The sequence below is a fragment of the Delphinus delphis genome, chromosome 15, assembly GCF_949987515.2.
Source record: "Delphinus delphis chromosome 15, mDelDel1.2, whole genome shotgun sequence".
NCBI lineage: Eukaryota > Metazoa > Chordata > Mammalia > Artiodactyla > Delphinidae > Delphinus > Delphinus delphis.
In genome coordinates this window covers 51,605,410-51,628,447 of record NC_082697.1, presented here as the reverse complement: position 1 = coordinate 51,628,447, position 23,038 = coordinate 51,605,410, and the positions used below count along the sequence as shown (strand labels likewise).

Sequence of the window (23,038 nt, the reverse complement as noted above, 5' to 3'; positions counted from 1 at the left end):
AATGGAAAAATTGAGTCTTAGGTCAAATTAAGTAAAATCTATAATGAAGAGAAATCAGGTAAAGTCTCAAATATAAAAAGTATGTTACTTAACACTAAGTGTAAATTTAGGAAAAGAATCACAAGGACAGATCTTTTTAATACTTTTTTAACTACTGTAAAATTTTTATAAAACTTTTGGACTCATCTCTAAGAATTGCCATGGTTCTGAAACTTGATTATATCCCAAATATGGAACAATTCAGTGGAAAATAACACTTGAGAATACACCAGATGTACACAAGGAAGAAGATCTGAGAGTGGAAAAGTGCCAGTAACAAATACATTATTTACATACTTACAGATTACCTTGGTAAACATAAGAAACACTCAAGTTAAAGCTTAGTCTTTGAGAATGCTGTATTGAATGCAGTAAAAGTTGGATTTCATTCATATGGACAACAGAACCTACTAACTTTTTTCTTCACTGAAAGATACAACTGTTCCCGAATTCCAACTCTCTAGACATCCCACTGTCAGGGTAGCTTGGAGTATTTATCCAGGTGGATGGACTGCTGCCCAGCGAACACTACATGCAGAGCAATATGAGCACCATTTTCCTTTCTGGCAGTGAGGTAAAATCAGCTTGTTTTGGAAGAGGAGAAGCCACACTGCATCTTTGTTACACAATATTATTCTGTCCTTGCCTTTAAGGCTTTCACACTGCTTTGTGAAGCACCACTTTTTATTGAGATTTATCTTACCTGAGTCTGTCCCTCTTGTGAGCACATCTCACCTCCTCTCTTCCTTTTGTGTCTTTTCCTGTAATCAGTTAGGGAGAGTATGCAGGTATTCCTGTTATTCCTGACTGGTGCTGCTGCATCTGTCAAGGGAGAGAAGAAAAAGCGTTCAGAAGGGGGGTTCTGAAGACTGACCATCCATGTCTTGCAGGAGCAACAACTAGACCGGACCTTGCAGTGGCAACTTTCTGAGTTCAGACCTTTACCTCTAGACTAGCATTTCAATCATGAGCCCTTATCCTTTTTAGCCCATTACCCTTCAGTATAAATTCCTATGCCTTCTGGGGGGGCGTTGTGCTAGTTGGGGGAATGGGGAGTTGTTTCGTTTTTAATTTTTTTTTTCCAATTCAGTAATGCTTTTTCCTTTTTACCCCTGTTGATTGCCTGAAACCAAATTCAGTATGAATAAGAGAGGGAAATATACAACACTGAATTTGGAGGAGAAAATGAAGGTTCTAAGTAGGATTGAAGCAGGACGATCTCTTAAAAGTGTAATGGATGAATTTGGAATCAGTAAATCAACATTTTATGACATTAAAAAGAACAAGAAATTGATTTTGGACTTTGTACTGAAGCAGGACATGCCATTAGTAGGGGCTGAGAAGAGAAAGAGAACAACAGGAGCCAAATATGGTGACGTGGATGATGCAGTCTACATGTGGTACCAACAGAAACGCTCAGCTGGTACCCCTGTGAGAGGTGTGGAGCTTCAGGCTGCTGCCGAGAGATTTGCACAGTGTTTTGGGCGAACAGACTTCAAAGCTAGCACTGGTTGGCTTTTTAGATTTCGAAATAGGCATGCAATTGGGAACCGAAAAGTATGTGGGGAACAAGTCCTACGTTCAGCTTCAGAAAATGTTGAGCCGTTTCGACAAAAACTATCCATGCTTATCAAAGAGGAGAAACTGTGTCTTGCTCAGCTGTACAGTGGGGATGAGACTGACCTCTTTTGGAAGTCAATGCCAGAAAATACTCAGGCAAGCAGAAAAGATATCTGCCTGCCAGGGAGGAAAATAAACAAAGAACAATTGTCTGCTCTTTTATGTGCAAATGCAGATGGTACTCATAAGGTAAAGTCAATTATTATTGGAAAATCAAAGCTGCCCAGAAGTGTAAAAGAGGACACATGTACATTACCTGTGATATACAAACCTAGTAAAGATGTTTGGTTCACCAGAGAATCGTTTTCAGAATGGTTTTTTCAAAACTTTGTTCCTGAAGTCAAGCACTTTCAAGTTAATGTTCTAAGATTCCATGAGGAGGATGTCAGGGCCTTGTTACTTCTGGACAATTCTCCAGTTCACCCTTCCACTGAATCACTAACCAGTGAGGATGGTCGAATAAAATGCATGTTCTTTCCCCATGACACTTCAACCTTGATTCAACCAATGAATCAGGGTGTGATCTTGAGCTGCAAACGACTTTACAGGTGGAAGCAACTTGAGGAGAGTCTTGTAATTTATGAAGAAAGTGATGATGAGCAAGATAAAGGAGAAAAAGGAGTTTCCAAGATTAAAATCTACAACATAAAAAGTGCAATTTTTAACTGGGCAAAGAGTTGGGATGAAGTAAAACAAATAACCATAGCAAATGCATGGGAAAATCTTCTTTACAAAAAGGAACCTGAATATGATCTTCAAGGCTTAGAAGATGGAGATTATAGAGAAATTCTTGAGAAATGTGGGGAGTTGGAAACCAAGCTGGATAACGATAGGGTGTGGTTAAATGGGGATGAAGAAAAGGGCAGCCCCCCGAAAGCAAAAGGTGGAATTACAAAGGAAGTTGTTCAAAAAGCGGGAGCTGAGGAGCAGACTGCTGAATTTAAGTTATCTGCTGTAAGAAAGAGTTTGGACTACCTTCTTGACTTTGTTGATGCAACACCTGAGTTTCAAAGGTTCCATTTTACACTGAAAGAGATGCAACAAGAAATAATCAAGAAGCAGTTCCAGAGTAGAATCCATTCTAGAATTGGTAGCTTTTTGAAATGTAGGCCTCATAATATTAAGGATTCCTTCAATATGCCTTCAACTTCTGGTTGTAGTAAGTAGATATTGTGTTTAAAGATTTCTGCAGTTATGTAATGATACATGAATTAGACTTGTTGTGAACTGTCATTGTTTTTATCAACTGACCTCACTTTGCACAGCAATGCCCATTTATACTGTTTATAAAATACACGATTTGAAAGTAATAAATTTGGGGCTTTTGATGTATAAATATGTTCATTAATCTATATTTTTTTCTATTTTAGACAAGGACTTGAATAATGAGGAACTATTGTCCCAGATTATCTAAGGTGAAATGGATGTGGGGAAAGCATTAAAGTCTAAATGTATTCACAGCATATAACAAAGAAGCTATATATATGCTGACTAGTTATTTAAGAAGATAAGGACAGACTTGGTTTTCAATTTAATGGTATGACATACTCTGCTCTTGTAAATGAGTTACCACCTGTTTAGTGTTTGTTTTCTTCTTATTGTGGAAGTGACATATGCTGATTATAAAAAAGATTTATAAGAAAGATAAAAAGCACCCAAATTCTGTCAACTGATGATAGGCTCCCTTAACACTTTGGTATATTTCATGTATTTTAAAAAATAGGTAAGTTACATTGTAAATACAATTTTATATCTTATTGTCTTAGTATTTTTGTTACTTATAAAATTAGCATTTGTGAACTACAATGAGCTATCACCTCACACTGGTCAGAATGGCCATCATCAAAAAATCTACAAACCATAAATGCTGGAGAGGGTGTGGAGAAAAGGCAACCCTTTTGCACTGTTGGTGGGAATGTAAATTGATACGGCCACTATGGAGAACAGTATGGAGGTTCCTTAAAAAACTAAAAATAGAACTACCATACGACCCAGCAATCCCACTACTCGGCATATACCCTGAGAAAACCATAATTCAAAAAGAGTCATGTACCACAATGTTCATTGCAGCTCTATTTACAATAGCCAGGAAATGGAAGCAACCTAAGTGTCCATCAACAGATGAATGGATAAAGAAGATGTGGGGACTTCCCTGGTGGCACAGTGGTTGAGTCCCCCTGCTGATGCAGGGGACACGGGTTCGTGCCCCGGTTCGGGAAGATCCCACATGCTGCGGAGCGGCTGGGCCCGTGAGCCATGGCTGCTGAGCCTGCGCGTCCGGAGCCTGTGCTCCACAACGGGAGAGGCCACAACAGTGAGAGGCCCGCGTACCGCAAAAAAAAAAAAAAAAAAAGAAGATGTGGCACATATATACAATGGAATATTACTCAGCCATACAAATTGAGTTATTTGTAGTGAGGTGGATGGACCTAGAGGCTGTCATACAGAGTGAAGTTAAGTCAGAAAGAGAAAAACAATACCATATGCTAACACATATATGTGGAATCTAAAAAAAAAAAAAAAGGTTCTGAAGAACCTAGGGGCAGGACAAGAATAGAGACACAGACTTAGAGGATGGACTTGAGGACACAGGGAGGGGGAAGGGTAAGCTGGGATGAAGTGAGAGAGTAACTGACATACATACACTACCAAATGTAAAATAGATAGCTAGTGGGAAGCAGCTGCATAGCACAGGGAGATCAGCTCAGTGCTTTGTGACCACCTAGAGGGGTGGGATAGGGAGGGTGTGAGGGAGACATAAAAGGGAGGAGATATGGGGATATATGTGTATGTATAGCTGATTCACTTTGTTATAAAGCAGAAATTAACACCATTGGGAAGCAATTACACTCCAATAAAGATGTTTAAAAAAAAAAAGCATTTGTGGAGCAAGCCTAGCATAGAATGGATTGTGGAAGAAGTTGAGGGGGAATGTCATATGATCATACTGGACAGCACTCTACTTCAATGCATTAAACATCTGTTTTTCCCCCAATGGTCATAAAGTCCCAGAATAAATGACTGGCAGTCACACCCTTTTCAAAAGTATTCATCGAGGGAGTTCCCTGGTGGCCCAGTGGTTAGGATTCCAGGTTTTCACTGCCGGTTCGGGGTTCAATCCCTGGTTGGGGAACTGATATTCCGCAAGCTTCGTGGCACAGCAAAAAAAAAAAAAAAAAGGATTCATTGATTTTGCACATTTCACGTTGCTAGGCACAGAGTGTGGTGTTGGGCGTTTAGAATTACAAAGAAAAGGAATAGGAACAAACCACCGTTGGATGTGTGAGAGCTGAGTACAGAGAGGGCTTTGCGAGTGCTTGGGTGGTAGGGGACATATCTAAGCCGGGCAAGTGTGACTTCTGAGCTGGCCTTTACAGTGTGGGGGGAAAGAGGGAGAAGGGCAGTCCGGGCAAAGGGGAGCGTCTGCACAGGCTGTTCGGTGTGAGAGTGCATCTCCCCTCGGAAGCGGCAAGATCCCTGGATGGGTGCTGTACGGCCCGCTAGCAGAGAAGAGGAGCAAAGACAAATAAGGGCCAGATTTTCAGTGCCATTGGAGGTCATCCTAAGATTTTAGACTTCGGGCTGGACCCACGTAAAGTCCTGTCGGCTCTACGTCCTGAAGGTCTCACCTCGTGTCCACTTCTCCCTCCTCACTGCTCGTTTCCTGGTCCAGGCGGCATCACTCTCTGCACCTGTCTCCTTAGTCTCCCGCTCTTTCTCGTCCTCTCCCATCCGTTCCCCGCCTTGTAGCCAGACAGAGCTAACACAAAATTGAAGAGGTGCCTCGCGTGCTTAAGAGCTTTCGTGGGCTTCTAGGCCCGCCCTTCCCCGACCGTGAGACGCCACTTCCCACTTGCCCACCCCCGCCCAGCTCTGTGCTCGCCGCCTGAGGGAACACTAGGGCGGGCCCAGACACCCGGCCCCGCTGTCGGCCCCGGGTTAGCGCGCGCACCTGCAACCAGGGAAGTTTCGGGGAGTATTGTCGCGCCGCTGGTAACCGCTCGTAACCTCCTGGGTGGAAGGAGAGCGAAACCCTTCGCCGCGCCGCCCGGCCCAACCGCCGGAGTCGTAGCCCGCAGGCGGCGCAAGGCCAGGTCTAGCCGGGGAGGGGCGGGGCCTGCGCGGAGGGTGGGCCTGAGGAGGGGGCGCGCCCCGGCGCAGCCGTGGAGCGCGTGCCCGCGGGCCCCCGCGTGCGGTGCGAGCGTAGGTTCTCCGGGACTGCGGGCGGAGGGCGACCTTGAAGGGAGACGCTGCGGGTGCGTGCGGCCGGGGCGAGGTGGCTGCCGAGCGCCACCACCCCCTAGCCGTTGCTCCTCCCGGGCCGGCTTGGGAGCCGTCCTCCATGGGACCAGCCGGTGGGGCACGCGGGCGGTTCTACGGGCGCGGCGCCCTGTCCCAGATGCCGCCAGAAGCTAAGCTGAGGGACGCGCAGACTCGTTGGCTTTGCCCAAGCCTGAGAAAGGACTGAAGTTTTGGGTTCTGGAAATCATTCCTGAAGATGAAAGCTGCTCGGAGAAACCCAGGCACCTCGCTCTTGTACCAGTGGCTGGGGCAGGATTCCCAAACTTAACCTGGACCCCCTGCCAAGAGGACGAGAAATCCCCTCAAGAGCAGCTTCACCCTCTGAGTGGGGAACCACACCCAGGATTTAGAACGTTTTCCTGCCTAGAGGGAAAGTGGGGATGGAGAGGCAAACACAATTCCTCGGTGTGTCCAAAACACACCCTAGGATTTCAGAAACTTCTTAGTATTTTCTTTTCCCATCCTTTCTGCCTGAAGAAATCTCACTATCTCCCTGAAGCAGCTTTGGATCCTGGTGAGTCACCAGTTTTGATTTCTTAACAGAAGCTTCTGGGACATTCAAGGTGTCTCAGTGATGAATTGAGGACATTAACTGGAAGGTTTGTCAGAAATGGGGCGGGGGCTGTGCCATTTTTCATTAACCATTTTGTCATTGTTGAATTCACCTAGACCATTACTTCTGCCTCCTAACTGCGTTATTGAGACCTGTAAGTTCTTTCATTACTGCAGTAAAAATTCTTAAAAGTTATTTCTGATAGCTTTCCCCGGAAAAAAACTAAACAACTTGGTACTGTTTTAACACTTCCTCTGGTCTCTGGCGTTAAGGGGCTTTGTCCCCATTGATGTCGGGCCTGCTGCTTTTAGTCTGCCTCTGCCAGGCTTCTGCTTACAGATTCTCTGCTTACTGATTCTCCACCCAGGAGCCTTTCTGCTGGTCTCATGTGCTACCTTTGCTACAAGGGTGTGTGGCTATTGCTCAGGGTCAGTCCACATCTCCCAGTTCTCCTTTGTACCCATTTGGACTGAAGGGGCAGTGGTCTTTATTGCCCCCAGCATTAGTCTCCCTTTGACGAAAAAGCCTGTTGGAATCTGTTCTGGTTTCTTTTTCAAGAGGACTAGTGGGGTAAAAATAATAATGTAAAACATATGTGTGTAGTGTAAAAGTATATATACTAGGCCCTCCCTTGCAGTGCCTTCATGGGACCCTTTAGTAAGGGCCTCTGACCCGCTTTCTGAAATATGACTATAACGATGAAGTCATCAATCCTGACTGTCAATAGTAGACTGCTCCCCAGAATTCCTGCCAGCGTGGTTTTTTTTTTTTTTGGCTGTGCCACATGGCTTGTGGGATCTTAGTTCCCCAACCAAGGACTGAACCCAGGCCAACTTGCCAGTGAAAGCGCCGAGTCCTAACCACTGGACCACCAGGAAATTCCCCAGCGTGGTCTTACATTGCTTTTACTGCCAGGTACTTAAGAAGAAAGGCATGGTGGTGTGCTGAATTGGGCAATTGGGATTGACATGTATACGCTGATGTGTATAAAATTGATGACTAGTAAGAACCTGCAGTATAAAACAAAACAAACAAACAAAAAAAAAGGCGGGCTTCCCCGGTGGCGCAGTGGTTGAGAGTCCGCCTGCCAATGCAGGGGACACGGGTTCATGCCCCGGTCCGGGAAGACCCCACATGCTGCGGAGCAGCTGGGGCCGTGAGCCATGGCCGCTGAGCCTGCGCGTCAGGAGCCTGTGTTCTGCAACGGGAGAGGCCACAACAGTGAGAGGCCCGCGTACCGCAAAAAAAAAAAAAAAAAAAAAAGGCAATTTGCCAGTTTTATCTACCCCAGGTGGCACAAATAGATGAGTATTTTCTATGTGCCAGGCTCTGTGCTAAGGGTTTTACATGCAATATTTTGTGACATCACCTCATGAAAACAAGGCCGAGAAGAGCTCTGCATGTTAAGTTTGTTAGAAGGGGAGTTAGACTGGGGACTGGGTGAAGTCTACGATTGGAAAGCCTTCTTAGTGCCAGGAGTGAACACCTGGGGGTCCTCTTGCTCTGGCTCAAACTGTAGTACTCCAAGTAGGAGCAATGCCAGTTAGACCACATCCTAAGATCTGTATGGATAGTATTATGGGGGATGAGGGATAAGGATCTGAAGGGGAGGGGTGCTTTCTATTCTCATGAGGTTTACAGTCCACATAAGTTGCCATCTTAACCAGAATGCTTACTAACATCAACTTTACACCACCCACCCACTTCATGGTATTGGCAGCCACAGCAGCCCTACCACTGTCCATTCCACATTAATCTCTTTCAAATCCTCATCTCCCTTCCCTGACCCCCAAGACCCGCAATACCACTGCCCTCTTGAGGGTAAGAGAATGGTACAGAAATGAGAAACAGATATAACCAAGGGTGGGGGGCACGCAGGGTTATTTCCTTTACTTAAAAGTGCTATATTTAATAGCCTGTTGCCAGTGGAATGTTTCATCTTTTTCTCCCAAAGAACAGCTAGTTAGATATTTTCCTCCAGGGCCAAATCCTGAGATGTTTTCCTAGCATCAGAATTTCCTACTCCTAGAATTCTCCCTGGTATTCTACCTCTTTTCCATAGAAACACACTCCTAGAATTCCTATTCCTGATTCCCCATTCTGAAATGTAATGCTGTCCCCTAATAATTTTGCCCTCTCCTGTATCTCCCTCCACTAATGGGCAATAACGCAGTTATATCAGAACCATCTTTTCCTGGGAACCATTTGCTCGGCCAAAATAACTTGTCTTTGACGAGCCAGATCTTCCTTTACCTACTTTGCAAGAAAGTAAACATTCTAAACAATCAAAAGAATGTTCAGGGCTTCCCTGGTGGCTCAGTGGTTAAGAAATCGGCTGCCAATGCAGGGGACACGGGTTCGAGCCCTGGTCCAGAAGATCCCACGTGCCGCAGAGCAACTGAGCCCATGTGCCACAACCAGAGACTGCGCTCTAGAGCCTGCGTGCCACAGCTACTGAAGCCTGCGCGCCTAGAGCCCATGCTCTGCAACAAGAGAAGCCACTGCAGTGAGAAGCCAGCGCACTGCAATGAAGAGCAGTCCCTGCTCGCCTCAACTAGAGAAAGCCCGTGCACAGCCACGAAAACCCAATGCAGCCAAAAAAAATAATTTTTTTAAAAATTAAAAAAAAAAAGACAATGTTCACAGCTGTACACCAAAGGAAAAAAAACCCTTCTAGAACACCCTTATGACATCACCCCAAGCAGCCACTGGACTTGACCCTTTGTTACCACATAGCAGTCCCAGCCTGGAGCCAGCCAGGGCCACACCTCCCTCCCTCAGCCTGTCTGTCGTCACCTTTGTCAGAACCCTCCTTAGCAACCAAGTAAGACCACAAAGAAAGCCAGGTTCTCTACCCAAAGCAGGTGGAAGACCGATCAACACTGGAGGCCAAGTCAAAGGCCCTCAATGATGAGTCACACACTCATGTTTCCTGAAGATATTTATTACCATCCAAACATATTTTCAACAGGGAAAGGCTTGATTCCTAATTTCCCCAGGATCCACGTTTTCAGAGTCTCCCAGGGAACCCATCTTTCATGGAACCCTCTGAGGACTTGATCTCTGCAAAGGGTAAGCTAATTAAGACCCCGGTTTCCTCTGCCAATTCCTGGGCTGACCTGCAAATTCCATCTTACTATTTCCCGTAAGTCTCTGGTTCCTTTTTGTTTGAGGTGACAATCACATGCATGACCTACCAATGAGCCCTACTGTCAGGCCACTGAGGGCACTGTGGTGGCTGCCCGGGATTGCTTGTGGCTTCTCAGCCAGGCCTTCAGAAGAGCTGCAACTCACCACCAGTCTTTCGGTGCCTCCAGCTGGTCTCCCAGGAGACCTGGCCCCTCTTCTTTGGTCTCAAGGGCCTCAGGAGCCCAAAAGCTCCTGATGAATGTCCCAAGTGAGGAAGCAATACCAGGAAGTCTGTGGATTCCCAAAGTTGTTGGGATACACACTGGACACAGTAAGGCACCCAAGTCTCAAGTTGGCTAAATATGCTGAGGGGGTAGGTGTGCCCTGAGACTGGAAGAACTTTAGAGGGGATTCCACCCTGAGAGGGTCACTTCAAAGACTTGCCATCCTCACTAGTTCCAACAGAATTCCTTTTCAGTTTTACGCTAATCCTTTGCTGCCTCTGCACCTCCCTCACAACGACCCTCCCCTGGTTCCTCTTTGGAGTAATTACCCTAAAGATGCAGATCATGCTGGGTAAGGAATACCAGCTCTTAACAAGAGGCCCCTCTGAATATGCCACCTTATCTGGGCCCAAAAGAAATCCCATTGTTTCTATCCAGTGTGAGTTCTCTGATGACTCATAAGGCGTGAACTCCGAGAAAAGCTTTCTCCACATTCGGAACATTTATAGGGTCTCTCTCCTGTATGGGTTCTCAGATGACGAATCCGATTGGAGCTGTGAGAGAAACTGTCTCCACACTCATGACAGGTATAGGGTTTCTCTCCCGTGTGAATTCTCTGGTGTCTGATTAAGTTGGATCTATGAGAGAAGTTTTCCCCACAGAGGGTACATTTATATGGTTTCTCTCCTGTGTGTGTTCTCTGGTGTCTGGTGAGGTGCATGCCCTGCTGGAAGCTTTTCCCACAAGTTAAACACTGAAAGAGTTTCTTCTCTGCCTTGTGGGTCCCATGATTGGCAAGAAAGAGGGTGCTGTCACTCACTGCTTCCCCACACTCAGAGAAGGGGTACAGCCTCTCTTTCTCGTGAGTTCTTTCGTGAATGACAAGGTGAGAACTGCGAGAGAAACTTTTCCCACACTCGGAACACTTATAAGGTCTCTCTCCTGTGTGAATTCTCTGGTGCCTAAGGAGGTTGGAACTGTGAGCAAAGATCTCCCCACACTCAGGGCACTTGTAGGGCTTTTCACCTGTGTGCGTTCTCTGGTGCCTGTGGAGGTTGGAGTTGCAAGAGAAGCTCTTTCCACACTCGTTACATTGATAGGGCTTCTCACCTGTGTGGGTACGCCGATGCCGAGTCAGGTGGGTATTCTGACTGAAGCTTTTTCCACACTCAAGGCACTTATGGGCCTCCTCTCCCAAGTGTGCTCTGTGTAGTGACAAAAAGTGTGGATTCCCGCCAAAGATTTCAGCGCACCCCACACCCATACACAGTCTTTCTGCTGCATGTATCCTCTGGTGCCTAATCAGGTTCGAGTTGTTAGAGAAATTTTTGCCACACAAGGGACATAAATGGAGCTTCTTCGGCTGCAGTTCCTTTGGCCGCCCCAGTTCTCTGCAACTTGTGGCCCCCACTAAGGACTGCTCCATCCGAACCTCTGGGGCAGGCTCCCAATGCTCTTCTGCCCTGTCATGAGGCCTTCCCTGCTCAGGACTCCAGGGTACCTCCCCTCCGGCCTGGCCAGGCAGCAGCGCCCGAGGGTGGATGCTCTCAGGGCAAACGGACTGAGCACTTTCTTCCAGATTGTCAAATTTCTCTTCCCCTGGAAGATCGAGAGAAACCAAACCCATGTTATTTCTACACCAGAGAAAAGGAAATCCCATGTGTGCTACTGCCTGTAGGTCAGAAGTCCAGAAGGGCTGGCTCTACCTCAGTTTTCCATCTTCCCCATATAGGTAAAGCACGGTAGACAGGGATCCACATAAGGGGTGGGGCCATCACTCAGGAATCAGAGCTCAAACCAGTCTTGAATTCCCTTGTAGGGGCCCCAAACTCCCTCTCCAACTGAGCCTCTGGCTTCTGCCCTTTGGGAATGGGTGAGATGGAGCAGGACTGGGACTAGGGTGGGCAAATGAGCCCAGGAGTGAATGCCTCCTTACACTTTGCACCCTGGGTACCTCACCTGCCATCACTGGGATGGAAGTGGGCAGTGGAGACACTGGAAGAATGTACCTCCCTGGCAGTGGTGATGGGCTACCCTTACACCAAGACCCTCAAATGCCTCATTCCCAACAGCGGGAGGCTAGCTGCGCAGGCTGCTCAACTGCGTTTCTTACCGGGAGCTGGGCTCCTGCGGCTCAGGCCCTCCTTGCAAGTCTGGACACTGGGATCCCAGGGCTTTCCTTCTTGTTCCACCTGGGTGCTCAGGGCCTCCTGACTGGGAACCTGAGACTCTGTTCACAGTGAAAGAAAAGGATTTCTATGTCACCATTTTCCTCTACCAGGCAGGGCAAACAAAGATAGTCTTGTTCTCTGCCTTCAGTGAATGGATACAGAAATCTGACAGCAATTACTTGGAACATACACTAAACTCTTCCCACTGGTTACCCCTAGAGAAAGAAATTAGAGGAAGGAGACTGTGGCTTTTTCTTTTTACACTTTTGTAGTACTTGGGGGGTTTTTTGCAATGAGAATGTAAAACTTTTGTAATTAAAACAACAATCAAACAAACAAACATGGTCAGGGTGGTCAGTTCCATGAGGAATCAGTTTAATACTGTGAAAGAGCCTTGACTCTTATGGATACATATCAAATAGAACTAAGTTTGACTGGGCAACTCCAGAAGGAGAAAATGTAATATGATGGACAATCAGAAAAGGACCTGGGACTCTGAGAGGACCCTGAGATTAAAACCCAAAAGTGCTACCCTGTGCTACGCTCACTCCAACTCTAGCAAACACGGACTTTAAAAAGTTTAGTTTCAAGAACTTGTGATCCGAACTCTTCCTATTTAGCACTCACTGAAACAGCTGTGCTCAACTTAGGGCACCAAGCCACAGCACAGTGACAGAAAACCTGGAGAAGGCCCCCGTGAAGGCAACCAAACCCAGCAGTGACCCCCTTGCAAAATTAGTGCAAGTGAGATGATAGCTGTGCTTCTCTTTATGAAAACCTCATGTATGAAAACAAAGTGCAGTGTGACTCTTCTACCAGGTGTGCATCAATATAGCTATAATGGTAACATACACAATCCTGTTTTATGTTGTTTTTTAAGACTCTCCCCAACTTTTTATTATGAGAATTTTCATACATGCAGAAAAAATGAAGGAATTATACAATACCCACACACTCTCCACCTAAATCCATCTATCAGTTTTTGGTGATATTTCACAGACCTCATTTTTAATCTCTGCATAATAGTTCAACACATAGATGCATCTTAATTTATATATAACTTACTTAGACCCTGTTTTAGATATATATCATTTCCAAATTTCCACAAAGCCTTCCCCCTTCCTGAATTCTTAAGGACTGGGACAGCCACTGAGCTGGAATGTTGATGCCAGTGCTCCTGAAATTTGTGCCTCTGGGGAAGAGCCCAGAAATACTAATGGAGCATAGAAAACATAAGTGAGGTCAGAAGAGTAAGCATTTTGAACTTGCAAGGCATCAAGAACTTAGAGCCCTATAGCATCCTGTGATCTGTGTGTGAGGGGTGGGAAGTGGGGATGAGGTGGGCACCATTGGATCTGACCTCTTCTGCCTTAGGAAGTTCATTATGGCTCAGACTCCCCGCCCTCAGCCCTGGCAGCTGGGGCCCTTAAGTGTGCCAACTGTGGCACCTGGCAAATATTTAAGTGATCTTAGTCCAAGGGACTTTAGACAAAGGCAGGTCTGGCTAAACTCAGAACTTATACCCAGGAGGTGAGCACCTAAGGGACAGGACCCTGGTCAGAAATGGCTCAGCCTTCATCCCTGGAAAAGAAGTCCTTACCCAGTGAGTCCACATTCTCATAACTCTCCTGCACCGTGTCCTGGGAGAGGGCCCTCTTACTAGGATGCTGATGCCCCCACTCCTCCTGGGAGATGTACATAGCCACGTCCTCTAAGCTCTCAGGCAACTGAAACAGCACAAGATCACCTTTAGGCCCTGAAGCACCAAGAACAATTCAAGCAGAGTCATGGGTTAAAGGGGCAAAACCCAGGTGTGCTGAGGACACATTTCATGGGGAAGAAGGGGGAGGCCTACAAGTGAGGTGTGGGTGGGAGAGATGCATGTGGTGAGGTAGAAAGGATCCTCTCCAAGTGGTAAAAGGACCCCACCCCCACAAGAGCAACTTCGGGGAGACAATGGGAACTTCCACATCACCTGGGGCCCAGTCAGCTCCTTGTCTTCCATGTTTCCTTCGGGAGGAAAGAGAGAAAGCCAGGGAGCAGATAATGCTAAAGGTGACAGAAATTATGATGAGAACGGCATTCCTAATTCTTGGCAACCCAAGGACTGTCACAACACAGTATCCATTCCCCAACACCCAGTCTCTGCTCTGAGGATGAACACTGAACAAAAGAAGGCAACCGAGGAATAATAAAGCGATATTCCAAACAACAGAGTACCAGCAGTCTTCCCTGCTGGCCCAAGCATTAAAGCCCTCAATCATTCACCGAGCTCTAAATGTCTCCGTTCTGCATACAAAAGGGCTTACTAAGAGATTCTCCCTCCCTCCACCCACTCCAAGAGGAATCCAAACCACTTCTAGGTCTTTCACACCACATCTGGAAACCCTCAGGTCAGAAATGCCCCCTCCTTGGCAGCCATGCTGCATTCTGCTGGTGTCAGGGGCAACCCCAAAGCCCCTCCTCCCTCCCACTTGCCCAGAGAACTGTTCCTCACCCCTCTCCTTTACAGTCTGGGGATCCCTTTTGGGGCTGGGGCCTAGCAGCTCCTGCAGCCTGCGGCCAGGGCTTCTCTCAGTCTCCATTGGCTCCAGCTTGAAGCTCGGTGACTCTCGTGCTGTTTCCAGAGGCAAAGGCTCCTCCAAAAGCACTTCTGTTCCCCGCCCATGGTTTGTCACCTGGGAACCAACCCACATCACTCACCATCATAACAGGGCCCGAGAGGAAGGGAAATTAGTACAGAATTCTGAGGGCAAGCCTTCAACGGAGAACCACTGGCAATCCCTTTGGGCCCACCAAGAGAGAAGAATGGTTTACACTAAAACAAAACTTTTCTGACCCCGTGTACACCTGAGAAAATGTGTGTGAGAGCTGGGGGGAGTTCACTTCCAGTGCACACCTTCCCCACACAGCTCTTCTGACACACCTCACTCCCTCTCGCTTTCCCCCACCTTTTCAAGATGCGTCTGTTCCTGACTACTGGGTAAGTTAAACTTGGGTGGCCCTGGGGCAAGTGGCCTCAGAGATTCAGTGCCAGTTTTTTAAGTCCACTATTAACTGCCACCCAGCTTTGTAGAGATTAGACTGCTGACTGTAATATAACAATAGCTAACAACTATTAAGCACTAACTGTAAACCAGTAGTGTGATCAAAACTACATCCTGCTCTAATGCTCAAAGCCACCCTAGAGAGATCTTTTACCATTCTTATTTTACCAAGTCTGAGGCCCAAAGAAATTAAGTAACTTGCCCAAAGTCCCAAAGCTAGTACGAAGCAGTGAGCATTTGAACCTAGCGAGCTAACTCCTGTGCTCACACTAATGCAGAGACACTGCCTCCATGTGGAAACAGGGCACTCTTCACTGCTCGCTCTGTCCACTTGGGGAAAATCTGGAGAATGAAAGTTCCTCGCTAAACTACAAAAAGGCTTCTTGCCCACCTAAGGTCTACTCAGGGCAACCAAGTAAATTCGTAGGGGTAACTGGGCCAACGCGATGTCCCAGTCCTCAGGGCCAAACCGCAAATAAAACAGCTCTTTCTCTCACCTGTTGCCTCAGTCTCCCAAGCTCTTTCTGCATATCCTCCACCAGAGTCACCGCTTCCTCGCCGCTCTCCGGATGCAGCTCCTGCACCCTGCTCTGGATCTCCTGGGGCAGGATGGTCAGAAACTGCTCCAGCACCAACACCTCCAGGATCTGCTCCTTGGTACGCATCTCAGGCCGCAGCCACCCATGGCAAAGCTCCTGGAGCCGACTGAGGGCTTCCCGGGGCCCAGCGGCCTCTTGGAAGCGGAACCGTCTGAAGCGCTGATGGGAGGCCTCCGGGCTGGGTCCTGGGTCTGTCGGGGGCAGCTCCTGGCTCCAGGCGCAGTCCTCCTCCAGTTTCACTATCAGGAGCCCTTCCCGGTCCTGGAAGCCCGGACCCGACGCCATCTTCAGGTCCCCACACCGCCTTGGCCCCGAAACCAGCTGCGCCCAGTTAGGAAGGCGCCCCCGGCCCCGCGCAAGGATGGCGGGCGTCCACAAGAGCCGGGGGCCCCGAAGCCCCGAATCCCGGCCGAGGAGCCCGGCTCCAGGGCTGGCGCAGCCGGCTCCGGCGCCTCGGCGTCAGTAGTTTGCGGGCGCCGCCGCACCACCCCCTGGCCCGCCCCCGCCAGGACCGCCCCAGGGCAGGACCTAAGCACCGCGCTTTCCCCCTTGCAGCGGACTCACGCAGGACTCGAAGCTCGGCTCCCACGCCGGAAGTCTCAGAGCGCGTTAGGCGTCAACAACCAACGGCGCCTGCTCCGGACCAACTTCCCGGTCTCGTTCCGAGAACTCTAGCGCCCATTGGGTCAGGTCTCGCCACACACTCACCGCTGACCAACCAGAAGAAAAGATTTGCCTTCAGGGGCGGGACGAGCGAAGGGCCAATTGGGGACGAGAGGCGGGGCCATCGGGCGAGCTCCGGGATCTCAGAAACCCCTGGGAGCCAGAGTCTGTAGGTTTGTTAGTGGAAATTAAGCCCAAATCGGATGTGACCGGCGGACTACCAGGGTCCGAATCCCTCGGAAAGCTTACTGAAGTTCAGATCTCCGAGTCACGCGAGATCCTGTGCTTCTGAGTGTCGGGGTGGGGCCCGAAAATCTGAATTGTTAACAAGCTCCTCCACAGACAAGTGGAAAAATTCTTCCCCCACAGACAAATTTGAGAATCGCTGTCCGGGTCAAAACGGATTTCAAGGTGGTCCCCACCCGCTGCAGTTGGGCGGAGCTTCAGGAGAGGGTCCACCCGCCCGGGCAGCCTCCGAGGCATTTGACCCAGGGTCCACTCGGCCGCCTGCTCGGCGCCTGGAAGAGGCGGAGAAGAGTGGGCCCCGGCCGGGTCAGCGCCGCCGCAGGGCCTGCGGAGAGATGCCGTAGGCAGCGCGGCCCGCGCCTGCGCCCTTGAGGTGCTGGCGCTGCGGGGCCGGGTGCGGAGGTCGTCAGTGGGGAGAGTGGGCTTGTGGCCCGTGGCGCTCTCACGTCCGCTCAGGGTCCGGCTGCAGGCGGCTGGACGTCCCCCAGGGCCGCTGCGGACCCAGCCCGCACCACCGGCTTCCGATTTTAAACTTGCCGGGGGCGTGCCTTTTATTGTCCAGCCCTGAGGGGGCGAGATCCTTGTTCATCTCCCTCCTTGGTCCGCCATGAAATTTCATCGTGAGGGGCAAGTGGAAGGAAACCCGGAGGGTCGATTCCCTGGCCGGCGCAGTCGAGGCTTTGTGCTGGTGAGGGGAGGGCTTCCCAGCTGTGAGACACGGCCCAGGTCGGCCCACCTCCTCCATTCCCGCCAGCGACGGTCAGGCCCGTGGTCTCAAGAGATAAAAGGGTCGTGGGGTTGAATCATGACAAACAGTAATCGTTTATTGAGCGCCTGCTTACATGCAACTGGATCCTCACAGCACACAAAACTGTAGGAACGAGACGCTATTATTATCATCCCCATGTTACAGAGTGTCAGTTAAGTCACTTGCCCAGGATCACACTTTAGTCTGTCGCTAAAACCATGATGGTAAAGGGTGATGTGGGGACGGAGAGGGTCAACTTTCAATGACGGGGTGGAGAGAGTCCTGAGTACTGTATCTTTTTTCTTGTTCCACTTGTCTACTTCAAAAAAGAAATGCACAACGTGAGAGTTGTGAGTTAAGTTTTATTTGGGTCAAAATGAGGACTGCAGCCCAGGAGACAGCGTACCAGATAGCTCTGAGAAACTGCTCCAAAGAGGCGGGGGGAAGGTCAGTATATAAATGATTTTGGTGAAGGGGGAGTACATGCAATCAAGCACATAGTTTTTACAGAAGGTTTCTGCTAGTCTCGTGTAGGTTACTGCTAGTCACGAGGAGCAGATGTCACCATGAAGAATTTTAGTGCTTTTCTAGATATGAGGAGATACAAGAATTGGGCTCATAAAATTGGCTCCTGAAAATATCTAACTATCTGAAGACCTGTTCTGCCAGTTTTTCCCAGAGCACAGAGTGCCTCATTTCAGCTCTCCACCCTGAACTCCTTTCAAGGGGTGTTGAAAGTCAGCAGCTGTAGCAGCACGATTTAATCTTTGTAGAGGTAGATGGCTAGTGCCAATGGAAAATGCTAATTTGTAGTTGACACCCTCCAGAGAAAAGGTCCACCAGCTGTTGTGGCAAATTCAGACCCAGAGGCCTCACAGCGCACAGGCTGGTGCAGGTCCATTTCAGAAAGCCTTGTTGAGACACGTGACCTCAGAGTCCTGTAAGACCATTTTTTTTCATGTTTTAGATCTTCATATTTCAGGAGAAAATAGATTCTAACCTAATAACCACCTCTCTGGCATTTTATAAGTTATTCAATCTCACTAAGCCTCAAACCGCAGTTCCTTCACCTGTTTTGAGGGGATAATACTATACCCACCTTATAACACTGGGTGAGGATTAACCGGTCTAACATATGTAGGATGCTTAGAATCATACCTGGCATTTAGTATGAACTCAATATTGGCTGTTACTAATGCACAGCAAATTCCTGAAGGCTTACCCTATCTCACAGAAAAGCCACTCGGATTATTATTGCAGGATGTGGAGCATGGGAATGTTTGCAAAACTACACATACCTTGAGATGGTAAGAATGAAGGATAAACCAATTTGCTATCTTAAGTTCCTTTTGATTTTAGGTTATTAACAGGTACTTAAAGCTAGATAGACTTTCAGAGTTATTCAGAATTACTGATAGTATTCCTCCATTTCTTTGAGGCCTATCTATATTCAGGCAGAGAAAATAACTTTTATAGATGGTATTTTATAGTCAAATACCAATTTGACTGGGAGTGGTGTTACAGGCCAGCAGAACTATAGGGGTTCATTTGGGGCAGGAGTTCTTAACCTAGGGTCTAGAAATTCTAGAGCAGCAGTTCTAAGTACAATAGAACTTACTGTGATGGCGGCTACTGAGCACTTAAAATGCAGCTAGTGTTGCTAAGACCCACCAGGTAGTGGCTACCATCAACACAGTTCTAGAGGGTCACATGGGTGGATCTGGAGATTTTTAAAACCTTTTGATATTGTACACAAAACTGCATGTGTACATGTATTTTCTAGGAAGTGGATCCATGGCTTTCATTAAGTTCTCTAAATGATGAAAAAGATTAAACCCACTACTTTAAGCCTGGGTGAAATGTAAGTTAAGGGAAGTAAGTATGCCCTCTAGTAACCACTGTTGATTTCACTTTCTTATACAGTTGACCCTTGAACAATGCAGTGGGGGTTTGGAGCGCTAACCCTCTGCACATTGGAAAATTCATCTGTAACTTTACAGTTGGCCTTCCATATCTGTCGTTCTGCATCCACGGATTCAACCACCATTGGGTTGTGTAGTACTGTAATATGTATTTATTGAAAAATTTCCATGTGTAAGTGGACTCACGCAGTTCAAACCCATGTTGTACAAGTCAACTGTATTTTCTTGTCCTTAGCTATTGGTGGCTCCCTATTATGTAGAAGAGAAAACAATTTTGAATTTCAGATTAAAAAAACCCTACTACTCCTGGTCTTAGTTCTCATGGGTACTAAATTCTGTCTCTAGAGCTACTTTCAGTCCTTACCTGAGTCTTATAGATTCCCTTGCACTCAAGGGGCGGGGTGTAGCTGTCTGTGCCTGGTTTTCAAAATGACATTTGATGAAATCTGCAGCGTTAAGAATTTCACATCTGTGCTCTTTGGCGTAGGAGCAAATAAGCAGCTTCTGTCATTCTGAAATGCTTTTCCTGACTCTCATCTTAGGATATCCTGGCCTCCAGGTTTCTACCACCCTAAGCCTTTGCTATTTGCAACTCTCCCCAGTTTTGGTTTCTTCCCACTTTACTTGACTACAGTTTTCCTGTGATCTATGGCTTCAGGTTTGCTTTTACCTGTAACACATTACTCTTTGATCCCACAGTTAGCTTTGAAATCCAAACATAAACAAAATAGTGACTTTAAGTGGCATTTCATTTGAAACACATTTTCTTTTTTAAACAATTTTTTAAAGGAATGAACCGTTTATTTTTTTTAATTTATTATTTATTTATTTATCTTGGCTGTGCTGGGCCTTAGTTATGGCATGTGGGATCTTTAGCTGTGGCACGCTTGTAGGATCTAGTTCCCTGACCAGGGATCGAACCCTGGCCCCCTGCACTGGGAGCGTGGAGTCTTATCCACTGGACTACAAGGGAAGTCCCAAAAGACATTTTTTTTTTAATTGATCTGAAATATATTGCCCTTTCTCCTTGAAAATATAAGGCATTTTGATAAAATGTTCTGGAATTTAAATTATCCTTCAGATTAACGTTAAACTAACTTGCTAATATTGTTTGGTAACGTTAATATTTAAACATTTTCCTCTATTTGGATCTTAAATCACTATTTATCAACTCACAATTTACTTCAGACCAGTAAAGTTTGTTAGATGTGAGGAAGGAGAGTAAGGGACACAGAAAAAGGGTACAAACCATAACTGCTCTCAGTGAGAAAAGGAATGGTAGGACATGGCAGGAAATTGAGCTGGAGAAAATTTTACTAGTTGTCCTTAGATTGCCAGAAACACTGTTAGATAGTTGTTTTGGTTAATTTCAAGATAATCCACTTCTAGACTTCAGCTGAAACATATAAAGACATTTTTTGCTGGTCACCAACCAACCCAGTTCAGATACCAATTTTTATTTGAAAATCTCTTAACTGAAAATAATCCAGGACATAGTTCCAAAACTCCCACTTTTACCGCTCTCTCTTTTCTTGGGACTCAATAAGAGAATGTTTCTCAGCCTTAAAAGAGTCAGAATTTTAGGAAAATTACTTACATTTTAGTCCTAACTTAGATAATTCTATTATCAGAATATTCAAAAGATAATATAAAGCTAATTTAGTTTATTGACTTTAACATAGAATTCACTGCTCTTCCATAGACTGGAAGATGATGGCCTTAATTAACCACAAAAGGAGCTTTCTCCTCATTTTAGTTTTGTCCTAATGTGGAAAAACTGCCTGACAGAAGTTCCAGATGAAATAATCCTAACTGAAAACAGAACTAGATATAGAGAGGCTGTCTGCCCCAGAAATCAGTCTGAATTCAGAAAAACCAGTGGTGACCCAAACTAACATGCCTCCTGTCACGGCCAAGATATCCAGTACCAAAGCTGGCCTGAGATTCCCTGTGGAGCACAGAGAAGAGTCACGGGTGAAGGAACTGCAGGATTTCAAAGAAATCCTTCCAAAGAAATGAAACAATGATTTGACTTCAAGATAGTTGAGTTTTCAAGGAAAGAAAATTTCTTAATTGGAGCAAAAAGCTTTGGGATCTACTTAAGAGTTTCTATCATCCCATGACTGGTTTAGCACAACTCTTTCCCCCACTCTCTTTCTCCGTGGAATAGTGTGACACGTTCAACTTCTGTTTCTTCTCTCAGATTTTGAGATCAGAAGAGAAAATGAAGAAGCTTCTTCAAAGCAGAAAAAAAACCTGTGAACTCTGCATCCCTTCATTGTTACTTTAGAGGGGGATGCTTCCCATGGTTCTATTTTACAAAAAAAAAAAAAAAAAAAAAAAAAACTAAAAACATTTAGAAAGTCAGAGGAAAATGTTTAAATATTAACATTACCGAAAAATATTAGCAAGTTAGTTTGGTTAACGTTAATCCAAAGGAAAGTCAGTGCTAAATCCTCAGACTTAGCAAAGCTTATAGATCATCATAACCGCTATATATAGAGAGAACCCTAAGAGCTCCAACGTGGAAGAACCTCTCGACATTAGACCTACTGAGCACCAGAGGACTCATTCAGGAGAGGAGCCTCACAAATGCCCTGGCTGGGAGAGAAGCTTTCTTCATTCAGACCTTTATAGATACCGATGTCTCCACATAGGAGAGAGACCCCATGAATGCACTATACTTTATGAAAAGCAATTTGACAGTGTGTTTTAAGAATCTTAAAATATTTCTCCTCTTTTATCAATCAGTTCCACATCTGAGAAACAATTCTGAAGGGAAAAAACAAAATAAAACAGAATTGCAGCAATAAAAGTAAAGTCCATGGGCCTCCCTGGTGGCGCAGTGGATATGAATCTGCCTGCCAATGCAGGGGACACAGGTTCGATCCCTGGTCCGGGAAGATCCCACATGCCGCGGAGCAACTAAGCCTGTGCGCCACAACTACTGAGCCTGTGCTCTAGAGCCTGCGAGCCACAACTACTGAAGCCCGAGTGCCTAGATCCTGTGTTCCGCAACAAGAGAAGCCACCGCAATGAGAAGCCCGCGCACCACAACGAAGAGTAGCCCCCGCTCGCCGCAACTAGAGAAAGCCCACACGCAGCAACGAAGACCCAACGCAGCCAAAATATAAATAAATAAATAAAAGTCTTTACATAAACATCCACCCACACAGACAGAACCTCCAATGGTGCCTCACTGCCCTGATAATAAAGCACAGATTCCTCAACAAGGCTGCAAAAACCTTCATGGTGCAGGCCCTGAATTGTGGCAACAAGTACTGCAGTTGACTCCTGCCCCCTCTCCAAGTCAGAATTACATTTCTTTTGGGCTCCTTCAGTGCTTTGTTTAGAGATCATTTTTAGCACTTAACACAGTTCTTCTTAACTGGGAGGATTAACTGCAATCATACTATGACCTGTGTCCTCCCCTGCCCTTCCAATATACATACATCAACATCACACAGATGACTAGAGTTTCACAAGATTGAGAACAGCAGTAATTCATTTCTTTATCCCTTAAAGTACCCTGAGCTTTAATTAATAAAGCTTTAATTAATAAATGTTTGTAGCTTTGAATTAAGAGATGTAAAATAGCTCTTGGAAATTAAGAACATGGAACATTGCATGGATATGCCTTATAACTTTTGAGCATTTTGAAAAGATAAGGGCAAAAAACAGTGCCCACCTCATAAGTACTATAAAGGTTAATGAAATATATTTAAATGCAGGCTCTATACAAAATAAACTTTCAATAAATATCATTGTACTTTAT

At 46.5% G+C, this 23,038-nt stretch overlaps 1 protein-coding gene across 2 annotated transcripts; it reads right to left on the bottom strand.

Moving 5' to 3' along the window:
- Positions 1 to 9,448: 9,448 nt before the first annotated feature.
- ZNF263 (zinc finger protein 263) lies at positions 9,449 to 16,266 on the bottom strand. 2 transcript variants are annotated; one of them, XM_060031614.1, is made up of 6 exons: positions 15,583 to 16,266; positions 14,536 to 14,716; positions 14,014 to 14,087; positions 13,639 to 13,765; positions 11,981 to 12,097; positions 9,449 to 11,466 (listed from the first exon to the last, which is right to left on the bottom strand). In XM_060031614.1, the coding sequence occupies exons 1-6, from the start codon at positions 15,967 to 15,969 to the stop codon at positions 10,298 to 10,300; spliced, it is 2,055 nt and encodes a 684-aa protein (XP_059887597.1). In that variant the 5' UTR covers positions 15,970 to 16,266; the 3' UTR covers positions 9,449 to 10,297. The 2 variants fall into 2 exon arrangements, with proteins under 2 accessions (XP_059887597.1, XP_059887598.1); XM_060031615.1 differs by lacking the exons at positions 14,014 to 14,087; positions 14,536 to 14,716.
- Positions 16,267 to 23,038: the final 6,772 nt, after the last annotated feature.

What these genes read in the sequence shown, in the direction of transcription:
- ZNF263 (XM_060031614.1), bottom strand. Translation starts at nt 15,969, where the DNA reads ATGGCGTCGGGTCCGGGCTTCCAGGACCGGGAAGGGCTCCTGATAGTG. An exon ending in CCAGACTGTAAAGGAGAGGG is followed by an intron (nt 14,088 to 14,535) that starts GTGAGGAACAGT and finishes TGTCACCTTTAG; the next exon opens with CATTATCTGCTCCCTGGCTT. An exon ending in AGGAGCTGACTGGGCCCCAG is followed by an intron (nt 13,766 to 14,013) that starts GTGATGTGGAAG and finishes GTGCTGTTTCAG; the next exon opens with TTGCCTGAGAGCTTAGAGGA.